Genomic DNA, 15,172 nt, shown 5'->3' with positions numbered 1-15,172 from the left:
CTCAAAATTTTCTTTGTGCTGGCAGAACTTTCAGGTAGAGAATCGGTCAGTTCCCCAAGTGCACTTGCTATCTTGGAGGATGTAGAAATAATCTGTGTCATGGAGATGCTGCATGTCACATGCTTGATCCCTAGCCTGTCCTGATAACTTGGACTGCTGGGCTGGAGATGGAGCCTCTGCAAGTATGGAGCAATTTCTGACTTAAGACATTCAAGCAGTGTTCACAGCTGTGTGGCTGTACATTGGCCTGTGCCCTGTGTGATACGCACTCCTAAACCCTGAGACTGTGATGTCATCTGCCCACCTCAGCCAATCAGAGTTGGGCTGAGTACTGCTCAGCCATTGCCAGGTGTGTATTTTCTGAATCAATACAAGGTTTCCTCTATTGTGTATGAAGACAAAATATGGTGTTAGGCTTTAAAGTGCATATGTGGTCAAAATGGAAACAGAAAAAACAAAAAAAAAGTTTTGCTCATTTTTTAATTTTTGCTTATACTGCAAAAAATAAAAATACCCAGTGGTGATTAACCTCTTGGCGCTGGCCGCACACAACTGTGGGCCTCCCGGCGTCTGGGCCTTGACACCGAGTATCTGCACTTTTGTGTGCAATTAAGGAAAACGTGCTGAGAGCGCACACCCTGCGCGCTCCCAGCACACATGTTCGGTACTCACGGAAAGGTCCAGATCTTGTGATTGGGACCTTTCCTGATCATGTGACCACCGTGACAGCGAATCACGGTGGTCACATGACCCTAAAACCCCACCATCTGAAACCCTTAAAGGGCTGGGAGGAGCTGGCGCCAAGGCGTTAAATACCACCAAAAGAAAGCTCTGTGTGTGAAAAATATACACATTTCATATGGGTACAGTGTTGCATGACCGTGCAATTTTCATTCAAAGTGCGACAGCGCTGCAAGCTGAAAATTGGCCTGGGCATGAAGGGGGTATAAGTGCCCGGTAGGCAAGTTGTTAAATACTTTTTTTTTTTTTGTACTGGTAGCCTGCAAAGCATTGCAGAAGCTCGTGAGTTCAATGCAGGGCTCCTGCAGACTGTCGTATGTCTGCTCCTACATGCAGGCAGTTATACAATGACAGGAAGCATCAATGAACTACCTAGAGCAGAGGTGGGCAACTGTGGCCCTCCAGCTGTTGATGAACTACAAGTCCCATCATGCCTCTGCCTTTGGGAGTCATGCTTGTAACTCAGTTTTGCAATGCCTCATGGGACTTGTAGTTCTACAACAGCTGGAGTGCCACAGTTGCCCACCCCTGACCTAGATTGCTCAGCAGAGTCCTGGTTGTCACTGCCAGCTTATAGTGGTCAGTGGACTAAGTCTGTTGGTGCTTGTAGTTCTCACATTCAGCCCGTGTTCACACTGGTGCGATGCGGCATATTGCATGTGATTCACACAGGAACCCCACTGCATTCCTGTGCAAATCGCATGAGAATTGTGTGCAGTGCGATTGGAGCCATACATTTTGTATGGCTCAAATTGTACTGCATCTGCACCAAAAAGGTGCAGGACCCCTTTTTTTTTTTTTTTTTTTTTTTTGGTCCGCACTAGAATCGGATCCCATTGGTATTCACACCCATGCAATCTGATTCTGCACATCCCACCGCATTTTGCAAACCGATTTCGGGGTGTTAACGTACACACCCGCAGCGGTTTGCATGAACTGGGTGCGATTGTGATGCGGTGCGGAATTTGCACCGCATCAGTGTGAACCCAGGCTCACGGAATGCTTTGTATGAATGACCTAGATGGGTGGGCAGAGCCCCACATGGCTGCGCTTTTTAAAAAATTGTGACAGTGGGTGTGGGGAGAAGATCTCTGCTCGCTCTCACAACTCAGGGGAGGGGGATACTGCAACAATAACATGTTACAAAAGTTGAGTTTATTCTTTAATGTGAATGATCTTGACAAGTTAAAGGAAAAAAAAAAAAGTATTCCACATATTTACTTCTTTGAATAACATGCCACATTGTATAACTGAATAGTAAAATGAGGACAATACCAACACCCCAGTTCAGGATATCATTTTCTTTAGCCCTACAGATGGATCTAACCATTTGCCCTCCAGAGGATTTATACCCCCTTCCTGACCAGGCAATTTTATGTGGTCCTTTTATGTGGTCATGCAATGCTGCACCCAAATTAAATTTACATCTTTTCCCCCCCCCCCCCCCCCCCCCTCAAATTGAGTTTTCTTTTGGTGGTATATGATCACCTGTGCGTTTTTTATTTTTTGCACTATTAAAAAAAGTAATGGTGGCAATCAGTGATTGATGGCGGTGGGTGACATCCCCAGTGACACCAATACAGTGATCAGTACTAAAAAAAAAAAAAAAAAAAAAAATCAAATCACGGACACTACTAATGGCACTGGAAAGGAAGGAGTTAATATGAGGGGCAATCAAATGGCTACCTGTGCTGTTTTCCTGTGTCAGTCTGCTTCACTCTAAGCACTGTACGCACACTGCTGTTTTGTTTACAAACAGATGTCTCTATTGGAGATGCTCAGCAATCACTGGATGCCAGCGAGTAATCACCAGCTGGGACCTGGTGATTGGCGGCATGTGTAGGGAAAGGCAAAAAAAAAAATCTATATATATATCTCTAGATCTAGGCAATGGTTAATCTCAGAGGGCATATGCTTTTTGGATATGGGAACATAGGTTAGAACTGTATTAAGAGCTAATAGAGAACAGCATCACATTTCTCCACAGCAGACAGGAAGAGGGTACATGCAAGAAATCACATCAGTCTAAAGTCTACTTACATTAAAAGCCATTTCAGCGATGCTGGCAATTCTGTTTTTAGTGTGACTGGGGACTGTCACAACAGGCTCCACTTGGTGTTTAAAGGTGAGTGAGTCCACTGATAGACCTCTTTTTCGGGCATAATTTTGTAAAACAGCTGTCAGGAACCCTGAGGAAAATAAAGCACAGTGGGGTTTATTTACTAAAGCAAGAAAGCGCAAAATCAAGCTCACTTCTGCATAGAAACAAATCCGCCTCCAGGTTTTATTGCCACAGGTAATTGAAAAAGCTGAGGTTAGAAGCTGATTAGCTACCAGACAAAGGTGCACCAGATTCTGAGTGTAACAATCTAACCCAGTGAGCACAAAAATGGGAATAATGATGTTGCGATATATAAACATGCTATTTCTAGGAACTTGTAGAGTTCCACTTTAATCTTTGTAAAATAAATGTTATAACCTTTTAATGGGTCAATCGACCTGCAAGTGATGGTTGATCGATAGAGGGAGTTTAATAACTTGAGCCACCCATTGGGTATTTTTTTTATATTTCATAGGGATTAATGCTTTATTAAGAAAACAATATACCAATGGATTAAGTAACAAAGTATTCTGCCTTTACCAAGAACACATTGTACAACATGGTGCAATGAGCCAGTAGAAAAGAGAAAACGATAATACTTTCTAATTAAATATCGGCCACATCAGTGGATTCAATCACTTGTCTACCTTGAGGGAAGAAGAAAGCAGGAATCCAGTAATTGTACGGCTCCCCTGTGGGGTGTGACCTGTTCTCCAAAAGAGTGTCAGAAATTTGGGATGAATTTGGTCTGGAATGTTTGAATGTCTTTTTCAGCCCCAGCTGCTGACCAAACCTACATATAACACAGGACAAATTATTTCAGTATTAGATGACATTCATCATAGGATTTGGGGGCAGCTGTATGCAAATTCTCACCTCTCCTGTATACATTGATACACGTGACTGGCCCAAGTGGAGAAAAACCCAATTCTTTCTACAAGATCATCTACCCAGGAGCCAAGTAGCTTACAAGATTCGTATGAGCACCGCTGAAACACAATATATAATACACGTTAGTTCTAACATTAAAATGGATGTTGAAATATAATCACGTTTAAAAAGCTCCCCTTATCCCTTACCATCCCATACATGTAATAGACATACTAAGCTATTCAGAATCGGTTATCGGTTTAGAAACAAGCTGATTGGTGTGGTTTCACCATTGGACCAGAGATCCCTTAACACCATTTCCCTTGGGGTGTAGTTCCCTCCTGTCTATGTGTATCTTTATCATCAGCTACTGAGGGCATACGTTAATACTGACACACACTTCAATGGGTTATGTATAGGCATGACACAAATTTACCCCTAAGCCTCCCTCTACAGCATGTGCCAGAATTATGTTCTTCCTTTACTGTTCATGAAGGGGGCAACCACTTTTATTACACCCTTTGACATCACCATCTTTGCAACATTCTTGAAGGGGGTGCTGCTGGTACACGCCTATAACTACATCTCCCAAGCCCTTTCCATACACATCTTGGGAGAAAAGGTATCAGCACTAATTTGCTGGAATAGAAACCAGTATATTCATGTAGAGAGGAACCAAGAGAGACAGGGCTAGGTGGAGTTCTGTGGTCCAGTCGGCAGGGTTGACAACATTTCACAGGAGCGGAGTCAGCATTGTCAGCTTGCTACAGGAAGTGAGAAGATCATTGGATTTTTGGCAGGACCATTTTTTTCTGTACGTGAAGCAAATATTGGACAAAACATTGGAAACTATACATATGTTGCACCACTGTACTGAATATTTTTTCTTTTACCCAAACATGCTTTAAAAATGCTTTCAAAATATAGTGGGTACAAATGAACCTTTAGCATTACATAACAAAGAAAGGCAAATATAACAAAAGCAAAGAGGGAAGGGTAAACGGTGCCAGTTACTTCACTCTCAGGAAAAAACACACTAAAGACAATTATAAAATCATCAATGTTTATTAAAGAGTCATATTAAAAGGAAAGGGACTAAACCCCATAAAAACAAGTGCGCTAGCTGTTTACATGTAGATAATAGGCACAGCAACCCCATACACCTTCCCTAGATTACATCATCTACATGTATGCCTATATTCTCATGATAGATCTGCCATGTAAAGGGTTGGACGGTTGATGCCTCTTCCTTTCCCTGATATGGTGCCCCCAGGTTCCCTGACTTAAACTACTGGATGTTGTTTTCCATCTTAGCCTTTCCTCCTCCACAGCCGTTTATTATTGGGGTCACCACTAGCACATGTAACATGTTTACCTAGGAATATTATCTGTCTAAGTAATGTGAATATTTCTATAAACTGGTCTCACATGGGGCCATTATTGAACTTATATTCATATGTACATATGCTATGATGTACTTTTTTATTCTTTTTGTCATCAGCTGCACCCCATGACCCCTGAAGAAACTCATTCTGCAAAATGTGTCAGTTTTGCACCTTTCCCTTTGTTTTGTTATATCAGAGTGTATATAGTCTTGTATCTTACATACTATGTTATGTGCAACATTATGCAATCTAGGGAAGGTGTATGGGGTTTCTGTGCCTATTATCTATGCTTAAACACCTAGCGCACTTGTTTTTATGGGGTTTATACCCTGATAAGGGGTGGACTGACCATTTGAAAACTCGGGCACTGCCCGATGGCCCGGGGTCAGTAGGGGGCCCCATGAGATGCCCCTGGTACCTTTTTCATAGGCTTTTTTGAGTTTGGGCAAGGACACAGGGGCCCCATGATCCCCTATTGCCCGGGGGCCCCATGAGTTGTCAGTCCACCCCTGACCCTGTTCCTTTTAATATGACTCTTTAATAAACATTGATGATTTTATAATTGTCTTTAGTGTGTTTCTTCCTGGAGGGGATGTAACTGGCACTTTTAAAGTCCCATTTACCCTTCCTCTTTGCTCTTTTTTATATTTAAAACCTCTGTAACAGAGAGCTTTCCCATTGTAACAACAAAGCTTGATGAATCTGCTAGCACTTACCTGCCACAGCTCAGGCACCTTGAGGTTGCCCAGGGAGTTATAGAGCTCCTCCAGGACCTTATTCAGTATAATCTCTCCTCGCACAGCCTGCTGCAGAGCATTGAGTGAGCTGTGTATGATTGACAGGAGATGATTAAACCGATCAATCTCCTGATGCAGGACAGTCAACAGAGCTGAATTCACCAGAGGGTCATAACCTGCAAACACAAACCCAAACTGGTTTTACAGGAAAAATAAAGTTTTCATGATTTACTCAATGTTTTTGTATTTTGTTGTCAGTTTAGGATGTTCCAGGTAATATACTAATATAATGATACAGGAGTATGGACTTTTTGGAGTGTCACATTCTGGGCTGCATTTTGGTTTCTGAATACCACAGAAGGCCCATCACTGCAAATGTTTACACAAATGAATGTAAAAAGTTAATGTTTTGCAAGTAGATTGATGTTTTGGAACAGCAATAAAATCTTAAAAATAAAAAACAAGTAATTTACCCTAAAACCTCAACTGAACCCCTAACTCTGATATGCTTCAATACACAGTGTCAAATCTAAAATTCGAAAGCCCCTTTCACACAGCGCAGAATTTGCTTTCTCAGCAGGGGATCTGTCTGCTGATCAGAGCAGAGCGGGTGGATGACAGGTCTGTGTCTGCTCAGTTTATGCAGAGCAGACATGGACACAGCCTGTTCCACTCTATGGGCTATCAGGTGTAAACACACTCTGCTGTCTGTTTACACTCAACTGCCCTCTGATTCAATCTGCCTAGATAGAGAGGAATGGATCAGATTGGATGTAGATATGTGTAAACGCACACAAGTCCATTAACACCTGCCGGTCCATAGAGATACATGGACCATCCAATCAGGTCTGCCTGAAAAACTGACAGATTCCTGTGTGAAAGGGGCCTAACCCTCAACCCAATCCCTAAACCTAACTCCTATCCTTATGGTGAACCTGTGCCCCACGGCCTAATTCTGTTTGCTGTTACATCCGGATTCCATTTGCACCGATATAAGGCTTTTTTTTGCTGCTGTGCCATTTTTGTTATATTTGTTTTTTCTCTGATATGTGACCTCTTTTGTTTTTTATTGATTGCTAAAAAAGAATGGAAAAAATATTTTGTAAATAAAGAAGGCCAAAAAAAAAAAAAAGAAAATCTGCGCAATGTCTATGAAGCAACTGTTGTCAGTTGACGAGACAGAAATGTTCCAGGCTCTGGAAGGATCCCCATATTGTTGTTGGGATCCACCCAGCTGCCCGATTGGCAACTGACCTCAGCTCTCAAGGTGTGGCCAAGAGCCATAGCCAGCTGTATCCATGCCTCTTCAGCCAAGCACTTCAGTGAGTGCTGGAGGGCAGAGCGGAAAGCGCTGACGGTCACTGATCAGACTGAGAACTGAGCGACCAGTAGTCATGGGATTGCTCAGTTCTTGGGCTGGGACAGCTGCAGTATCAGACCAATTCTGCAGCACAGAGATGAGCATATATTTCTTTTTTTTTAATATACCCCATACATCTCTTTTAACCTCTTCACATACATGTTGGAGCCAAAATTCAACACACCAAGAGATCGAAGCTGTAAAACCTACACTAAGAGTTCTGAGCCACATACAACTCTTTCATTTCTAGCATAAGCAGGTGGAAAATGTAACAAGAGATAAATAGAAGCCTATTTGTCTGTTTGCTGAGACCGTCTCTTCAGGGAATAGTGAAAGAGGAATGATACAAACAGGGGCGGACTGACCATTTAGAAACTCGGGCACTGCCCGAGGGCCCGGGGTCAGTAGGGGGCCCCATGAGATGCCCCTGGTACCTTTTTCATAGGCTTTTTTGAGTTTGGGCAAGGACACAGGGGCCCCATGATCCCCTATGGCCCGGGGGCCCCATGAGTTGTCAGTCCGCCCCTCGGTACAAATGTAGTAGATAATCAAGGTGCAGGTAAGTGTTCAGACGACAGAGTACACAAACTTTCTAGTTTCTACTTCACTAACAGCTGGCTAGCTGTGCTGTACATTGGCCAGCAGATGGCAATATTGCTACTTGTATTGGCATGCTGACACAGAAAGGTGAATTCAAGTATAGCAGATATAACAGAAACAGGGGAACTGCCACTGCTGACCTCCTCCAGAAAGGATCATTCCTGCCACATACAGTGAGTCTCTAATTTCTAGTTCTGGGTAAGTGACTCAAAGTATTGAAGCCAAAGGGACAGCATTAAAGCCAGAAGGAGAGATCAAGAATCTGCAATCCCTTTCAGCCATAAACCATTCATGAAGGTGGTTGCTGAGGTGAACTCATAAATATAGTCAAAAATCAGAATAATGATCACCAGCACACTCCTGTTACAAATGAAGATGAACCGTTTATTCGCCGCCACGTAATGTATGTAATGTTTCAAGCAGCAGTGACAGGTGAACATCACAACAACAGGGTTTAAATACCCACCCTGACCAGTCACCAATCCCCTGTGATGACTACTGAGGCTGGGTATTTAACCCGTGTTGTTGTTGTTGTCAAGGAGGAGCTACACTCTCCTAATGAAAAATGCAATAAAAACATCCCCATGCTCCTCAAAAAGGCTTTTTCAAATTTGGATAATGTCATGATTGTACATGAAGCGCTTACTTGCCAAATCTACAGTTTGCATGCCCCTGATTAAATGCTGGTGGTGACCATCATAGGTGAGGGCAGCTGAAGCCGACTCCAGTAAGCAGCTCCCAATCTTGTGCATGATAGTGCCTGGCAGACAGTGTTGCCAACAGGTTGCTATAGCAATGGCGGTGAAAGTTCCCGCCATGTTGTTATAGCAACCTGTTCACAACAAAGTACCCAGAAGGAGTCATTTCCTGTCTGCAAATACCGTGTGATTATACTATTAGGCTACCCGAAAACTCCTGGGGTAGTTGACGCTGATATCCCAGGAGTCTGAGGGGATCACCTGATGATGTAATCGCCTAGGCAGCAGGGGCAGGAAGTGCTAACAAACTACATTTAAAAAAAAGGTATTAGAAAATGGAAAAAAAAAAAACACACTCACACACACCCAGCCATCCATATGATGTAAAAGAAAATGTGATTTTGCACTGCACTGTCGATGGGGATTATTATAAGAGGAAGTTCAAAAAATGGGTAAAGCTCTGCTCACATGGTGGTGGAAAATGAAAGTTTAATCTTTATTTTGCTACAATGGTGTTCAGAAGTAGAGATTACGTCATGGCATCCTACCTAGTTCTATCATGACTGGTTTCTTTTAATTAAGACATACAGCCTAGGGCAGGCATGTCCAAAGTCCGGCCCGCGGGCCATTTACGGCCCGGGGGTCGGTTTAATACGGCCCTCCAACAGCCCTCCCTGCTCTGTGTAATGTGGCCCTCCCACCGCCCTCCCTTCTATGGCAGACAGTCTTCTGCTTGAGAGCAGAGGGCAGTGCGCATGCCTGACTCCCTGCGCGTTCTCCCTGGTCTGTGTAAATGCGGCTGTCGCACGGCCCTCCCTTCTGTGGCAGACAGTCTTCTGCTTGAGAGCAGTGCGCATGCGTGACTGCGCCGCGCTGGGAGCGACAGAGGGCGGTGACGTCAGGGCCGGGCTTCCAGCGTGAAGTGTGTTTCTCTTCCCCTCCCGGCTGCTGAGCAGAGACTTCAGCTCCAGCTACCTTTTCACCCTTCACATTAGTGCAGGTAAGTTTTTTTTAAATTTATTTTCAATACATTGTGAAAACTCAGCTGTCAGTTGATCTTAATGTTATGAAATGAAAAGTATGTCGTTTGCAATTAACTTGGCATAAAATAATTTATTTGCATTTAATTGTAATGGTTCAAAAAAATGTTCGAAAAAATGTTCGGCCCTCCACCATGTTCACTTCATCCAATCTGGCCCTCTTTGAAAAAAGTTTGGACACCCCTGGCCTAGGGCAATAAACCACAGAGACACAAATGTTGAACAATCCTGACATTCATCTGATTCAGTGTTGCAAAGAGCAAAGTGCACTAGAGGAATCTAAACAACCAATTAAAAATAATCGTTTAATGATCTGAAAATCCGATTGGTTAGTACGCATCAACGTTTTTTATCACTACACAGACTTGTCTATTCAGAGATTTACCCATTACATACAGAGGCTCTAGGTTTCTGCTTGGTAATGCTGCACATTGACTGTACTTTACTGCTCCTATCTGTCTCACTGCAAGTCTGACTACAAACAATGAACCATCTAAAAAGCTAAATAGATTTATATCAATCAGCAATGGTTCTTGTCACATTCTCTTATATCCAGATAATCACTAAAACTTGTAAATCTGTGAAAATGTAAAATTTACATAAAAAATGACTTTTAGTTACAGACCTGACTCACTGAAAATACATTATGCTTTCCCCTTTAAACCTCTAGTATATGCTGCTGGGGAGACAGGAGAGGCAATCATCTGAGCCCAACATGGCAATGCACCAGTTTGTTTTAAGTGAAAGGGATTGAAGTTACATATCATACCTTCCACTGATTTCACAAAACTTTCCCAAGCAGGATCAGAGAGTAAGCTGCTGACAGTCGTGGCTTTGTCCGATATAGCTGCTGACTTGTCCTGTTCCATCCTTCCTTCCACTGTCACTGGCAGCTTGCTGAGGATGCTGGTGGCCAAATGCACAACCATCTCATCGCGGATGCTGTCACCTCTGCTGGACAGTGCACACTATTAACCAGCTGATACCAAATTTACACAGCAGATATATAAACTCAAAATGACACCAGTGCCCATATGCTTTAAGCTGAACTCCATGATTAACAAATGCACTGATCAGTCATAACATTATGTCCACCCACCAAAATATATTGAGTAGGTCTCACTTTTGCCACCAAAACAACTTTGACCTACCAAGTCATGGACTCCACTAGACCTCTGAAGTTATGCTATGTTACCTGCCTCTGCCGGCCTCCATTCTTCCCATCCTGGTGCCACCTCTTTCCCAGGAAAGCGACACACATGCACCACACCGTCCACATGATGTAAAAGAAAATGTGATTTTTCAGACCAAGCCATCTTCTTCCATTGCTCTGTCGTTCAGTTCTGATGCTCACATGCCCATTGTAGGTGCTTTTAGCTGTGGATACGTGTCAGCATGGGTACCAGGGCCATGGATATGGGGGTACCACCAGTCCTCCTGTACAGAGCCCAGGCAGCTGGGTGAATTGGATGTGGGCAGGGAGGGTGATCAGCATGGTGGGAGAGGGGGGGGGTTAGGGGGCAATTACTGGAACCGATACCCTACATGGCTCTTTCTGCAGTAGCTGAACGCTGGCTTCTTCTCTTCTCCCTCCTGCTTGCATTCAGCTGCTGTACAGAGGCATACAAGGGATTGGTTCCAGTAATTGCCCCCCCTGACCACACCCAACACCCTCCCTGTGCACCATACATTTCCCCCTGCTGTGGAGGCCCTCCAGTGTGCCCCCACAGTGCTGCTGGCTTCCCTCATTTCCCTCCCACCAGCAGCTGCAAGCACACAATAAGATCCTTTAGGATGGAGATGAATATGTCACATTTACCAATCCCTTCCTTTCATGAATGAACACAATGAATGATTGGTATCGATCACTTACTGTGTTCATTCATAACTTTAGCATAGTAAACTGTCTTTTTTTTACGGGGGAAGGGGGGCTATCAGGTTAACTGTATGGGGCCCTGTAGTTTCTGACAGTAGCCCTGATGGGTACCCTGACCGGTCTGCGGCTATGCAGCCCCATACACAACAAACTGTGCTGTACTGTGTGTTCTGACAACTATCACAAACAGCATTAACTTTTTCAGCAATTTGAGCTACAGCAGCTGTTCTACTGGATCGGACTACATGGGCCAGCTTTCTCTTCCCACTTGCATTAATGAGCCTTGGCAGAACAAAGGAGTTCCTTAACCTCCTCCTTTACCAAAGCAATTACTTAGATGATTCCAGTGCTGGCCTTTTGTTTCTTTCATTGTGGGGACTTACTGCAATATGATCCCTCTCTATTTTATCAGATGTTTCCCATTTATAGAATAGCCTCATGTATTATACTAGTCGGCATTTAGTGAACACAAACCTGACTGTTTCATATTCTGCGCTGATTCTTGGCTGCATACTGACAATGGTGTCTGTGAAGAGCTGTGCCTGAGAAGTGAGGAACGCTCTGTCTGCATCAGGGTGCATCCCGAAGATCTGAGGGGTGTCTGTGTCCGGAAGGGAGCTGATATAATCTCGGCATTCCCATAGTGTGACATTATCCGTTATGGTCTGGTATACCTAGAAACAGACATGTCTATTAAAGTATATGTAAACCCAATCACTACAATCTTGTATTAGTTTTAACGTATAATGTAATTTCAAATGTCAATTTCAATATTTTTAAATCTGCAGCTTTCATTAAAATAATCCCTAGTGATCCTGCCATAAAGGTCCTTGTTCAGGTATTTCCTGTTTAGGAGTGTCAATGCTCTGTCCCTAATCAGGCCCCTGCATTTGTACCCTGTCACACGGGCTTTAAATGGACTACAAGTGGCCATTTCAATACAATACACAGGCATGGGCAATTATCGTCACCATCAGGAAACCCTCAATGAGAAATGCCAATGAGCCACGAACTTGGAGTGCATGTAAACAGAAGGTCTCTGCAAAGAGGCTGCATTAGATCAGCAGCACTAAGATGCAACAAATGATGAAAACAAATATTTTATTAAAAAATGGTAATTGTTCATGGCACACAGTGCTTTATCAATCTGCCTTTCAATTAGGGTTTACATCTACAGTATGCACATTTTGGCCTGAACTGGAGCAGATTACTTTTATTTATTATTAATGGTATTATTTGTATCATTATTATTATTATTATTATTATTATTATTAATATTACTACTACTATTATTATTACAAGCATAGCATTCTATGTCCAACATGTTTGCAGGACATTTTACTTATTATTATTATTTATTTATGTAATCAATTGAATAATTTTATTATTATTATTATTATTATTATTACTATTACAAGCATAGCATTTTATGTCTAGCATGTTCACAAGATATTTATTGAAAATTGTCTAAAAACATGCAAACAGTATAAACATAACATAAAACAAAAAAAGGTTTGAAATTAATCGATGATCAATTGTTACAATGCAAAGGCAGTATATGCTCTTCATTTTTTTTTTAATATGTTTTTAAAATACAGACTAACATATAGGCCACACATTTGTTTCTATCTGTACATGTGCAAATTGCAGAAATGTCAAGAAATCTGTAACCATAATTATTATGTTATAATAATGCAAAGATTTTAGTTGCAATAATAAAGTATTACTGTACATTAAACCATAAGTAAAAATCTTTGTTCAAGTACCTTAAATTAAATGCTTCATATAATGGTTACAACAAACAAAAATGTTTTGAGAAATAATAAAGTGGAGATGCCGGGGATTGAACCCGGAGCCTCATACATGCAAAGCATGCGCTCTACCACTGAGCTACATCCCCTACTGGTGAGCTGTGACAGCAGAAAAGAAGTAGAATCTGAGGGAAGAATTACATCACCATGATAGTATGCAGCACACAAGACCTCAGCTAAGATACACACAAATCTGGTCGTCTTTATCTCTATTCCAAAGTGAGTTTGTTACTAAGAAAATGGTGTTTATTGCAGGCAACTCCCTCTTAGCAATGAATTGTCCTGGTAATCTCATTATATATCCCCCCTGCTTTTCCTTTCTGCTTTTTTATTTACAGTATTTATCTTTACCATCCTACTATGTGTCAGACATTTTTTTATATTATAGTGTTATTTATATTTTCTGCAAGACCACAGATTCTCTATGGCACATCACCAGCTTTTTTCTCTCTGTTTCGAAGCCCCAAATCTCATTTTCTCCACAACCATCCCTATTTTAGGCATCAAGTACACAGCTATACAAATACATAAATAGGAATCAGGCAGAGGGGACTGAGCAGTGATGATTTATTAGCAGGCTGCTACTTCTTCACTGTCCAAGGTCCTGGATCAAGCTGTGCTGCTACTGCAGTGAAGGACCAGGACCTGACTATGCTGTTAATCAGGGGTGCCTGGATCATAACACTGGCTGAGCAGTCATACATTTGTTTATCCAAACTAGTTAGTCCTACCACAAGCTGCATAAATGAGAACTTAAACGACTATTCCATGCAGCCTTTTGTGAACTGTGAGATCACCTTGTCCTCGGAGAAGGAATAACCATCCTGTAACACGGCTGGATTATAGAAAATGTCCAGAATGCTGAGAAGACACCGGCGATCCCAAAGATCTGTAACACGGCCTCCGTACACCACCTCCCCAGTCAGGTAATGGACAGCCTTCCAGGGAATCTCATTGTGGCCCTCCGTGAGTATTGCCAACACCTGTATAGAGACCTGCAAACACAGCCTGTATTATATTACACATTACAAAGCTTTCTATTAACAGATGTCCTTGTCATTTAGGTTGTTATGTTACAAAAAAATGCAATAGCTGTGTTACCCCCGGGGATCCTGGTATACATACAGTTGTGTTCAAAATAATAGCAGTCAGACATCACTAACCTGATCAATCACTGTTTTTGGTAGAAATGATATTTCTACATGGCAAATAATTTACTAGCAGGTGTAGTAGAGTAATAGAAATCCAACAGACCCAACAGTCACGACATGCATGCTGCTGATTCTGTGTAATTGAATCACTAATTGAAAGGGGCATGCTCAAAATAATAGCACTGTGGAGTTCTATTAGTGAGGTCATTCATTCTTTGAAAAACAGGTGGCAATTATTGCCCTTATTTAAGGAAGGAAGGAAGGTAGCAAATGTTGTACATGCTGGTTACAGTGCATTTCTCTCTGAAATTCTGAGGAAAATGGGTCGTTCCAGACATTGTTCAGAAGAACAGCGTACCTTGATTAAAAAGTTGATTGGAGAGGGGAAAACATATAAAGAAGTGCAGAAAATGATAGGCTGCTCAGTAAAATGATCGCAAATGCTTTAAAATGGCAACCAAAACCTGAAAGACATGGAAGAAAGTGAAAAACTACCATTCAAATGGATAGAAGAATAGCCAAAATGGCAAGGACTCAGCCAACAATCAGCTCCAGGAAGATCAAAGAAGGTCTAAAGTTACCTGTGAGTACTGTTACAATTAGAAGACGCCTATGTGAAGCCAAGCTATCTGCAAGAAGCCCCCGCAAAGTCCCACTGTTGAAAAAAAGACGTGTGCTGAAGAGGTTACAATTTGCAAAAGAGCACATTGACTGGCCTAAAGAGAAATGGCGCAACATTTTGTGGACTGATGAAAGTAAGATTGTTCTTTTTGGGTCTAGTGGCCGGAGACAGTTTGTCAGA

General features: G+C 42.3%; 1 protein-coding gene and 1 non-coding gene across 2 annotated transcripts in view; both read right to left on the bottom strand.

Moving 5' to 3' along the window:
• The window catches only part of DNAH14 (dynein axonemal heavy chain 14), a 338,071-nt gene that overhangs the window by 2,139 nt on the left and 320,760 nt on the right, over positions 1-15,172 (bottom strand). Inside the window, exons 79-85 of the mRNA XM_089684997.1 lie at positions 14,017-14,214; positions 11,883-12,082; positions 10,302-10,483; positions 5,814-6,010; positions 3,719-3,831; positions 3,490-3,635; positions 2,782-2,930 (exon numbers count right to left, since the gene is read on the bottom strand). Coding sequence (XP_089541123.1) covers positions 2,782-2,930; positions 3,490-3,635; positions 3,719-3,831; positions 5,814-6,010; positions 10,302-10,483; positions 11,883-12,082; positions 14,017-14,214 — 1,185 coding nt within the window. The remainder of the gene's footprint in view (positions 1-2,781; positions 2,931-3,489; positions 3,636-3,718; positions 3,832-5,813; positions 6,011-10,301; positions 10,484-11,882; positions 12,083-14,016; positions 14,215-15,172) is intronic.
• Positions 13,237-13,308, bottom strand: TRNAA-UGC (transfer RNA alanine (anticodon UGC)). The gene has a single exon. It is a non-coding gene; the product is annotated as a tRNA-Ala (tRNA).

This window comes from Staurois parvus, unplaced genomic scaffold (genome assembly GCF_062004578.1).
Source record: "Staurois parvus isolate SC_StPar_1 unplaced genomic scaffold, SC_StPar_1.0 ptg000362l, whole genome shotgun sequence".
Taxonomy (NCBI): domain Eukaryota; kingdom Metazoa; phylum Chordata; class Amphibia; order Anura; family Ranidae; genus Staurois; species Staurois parvus.
The sequence above is the reverse complement of the archived record's forward strand: the minus strand, read 5'-3'. Positions and strand labels throughout refer to the sequence as shown.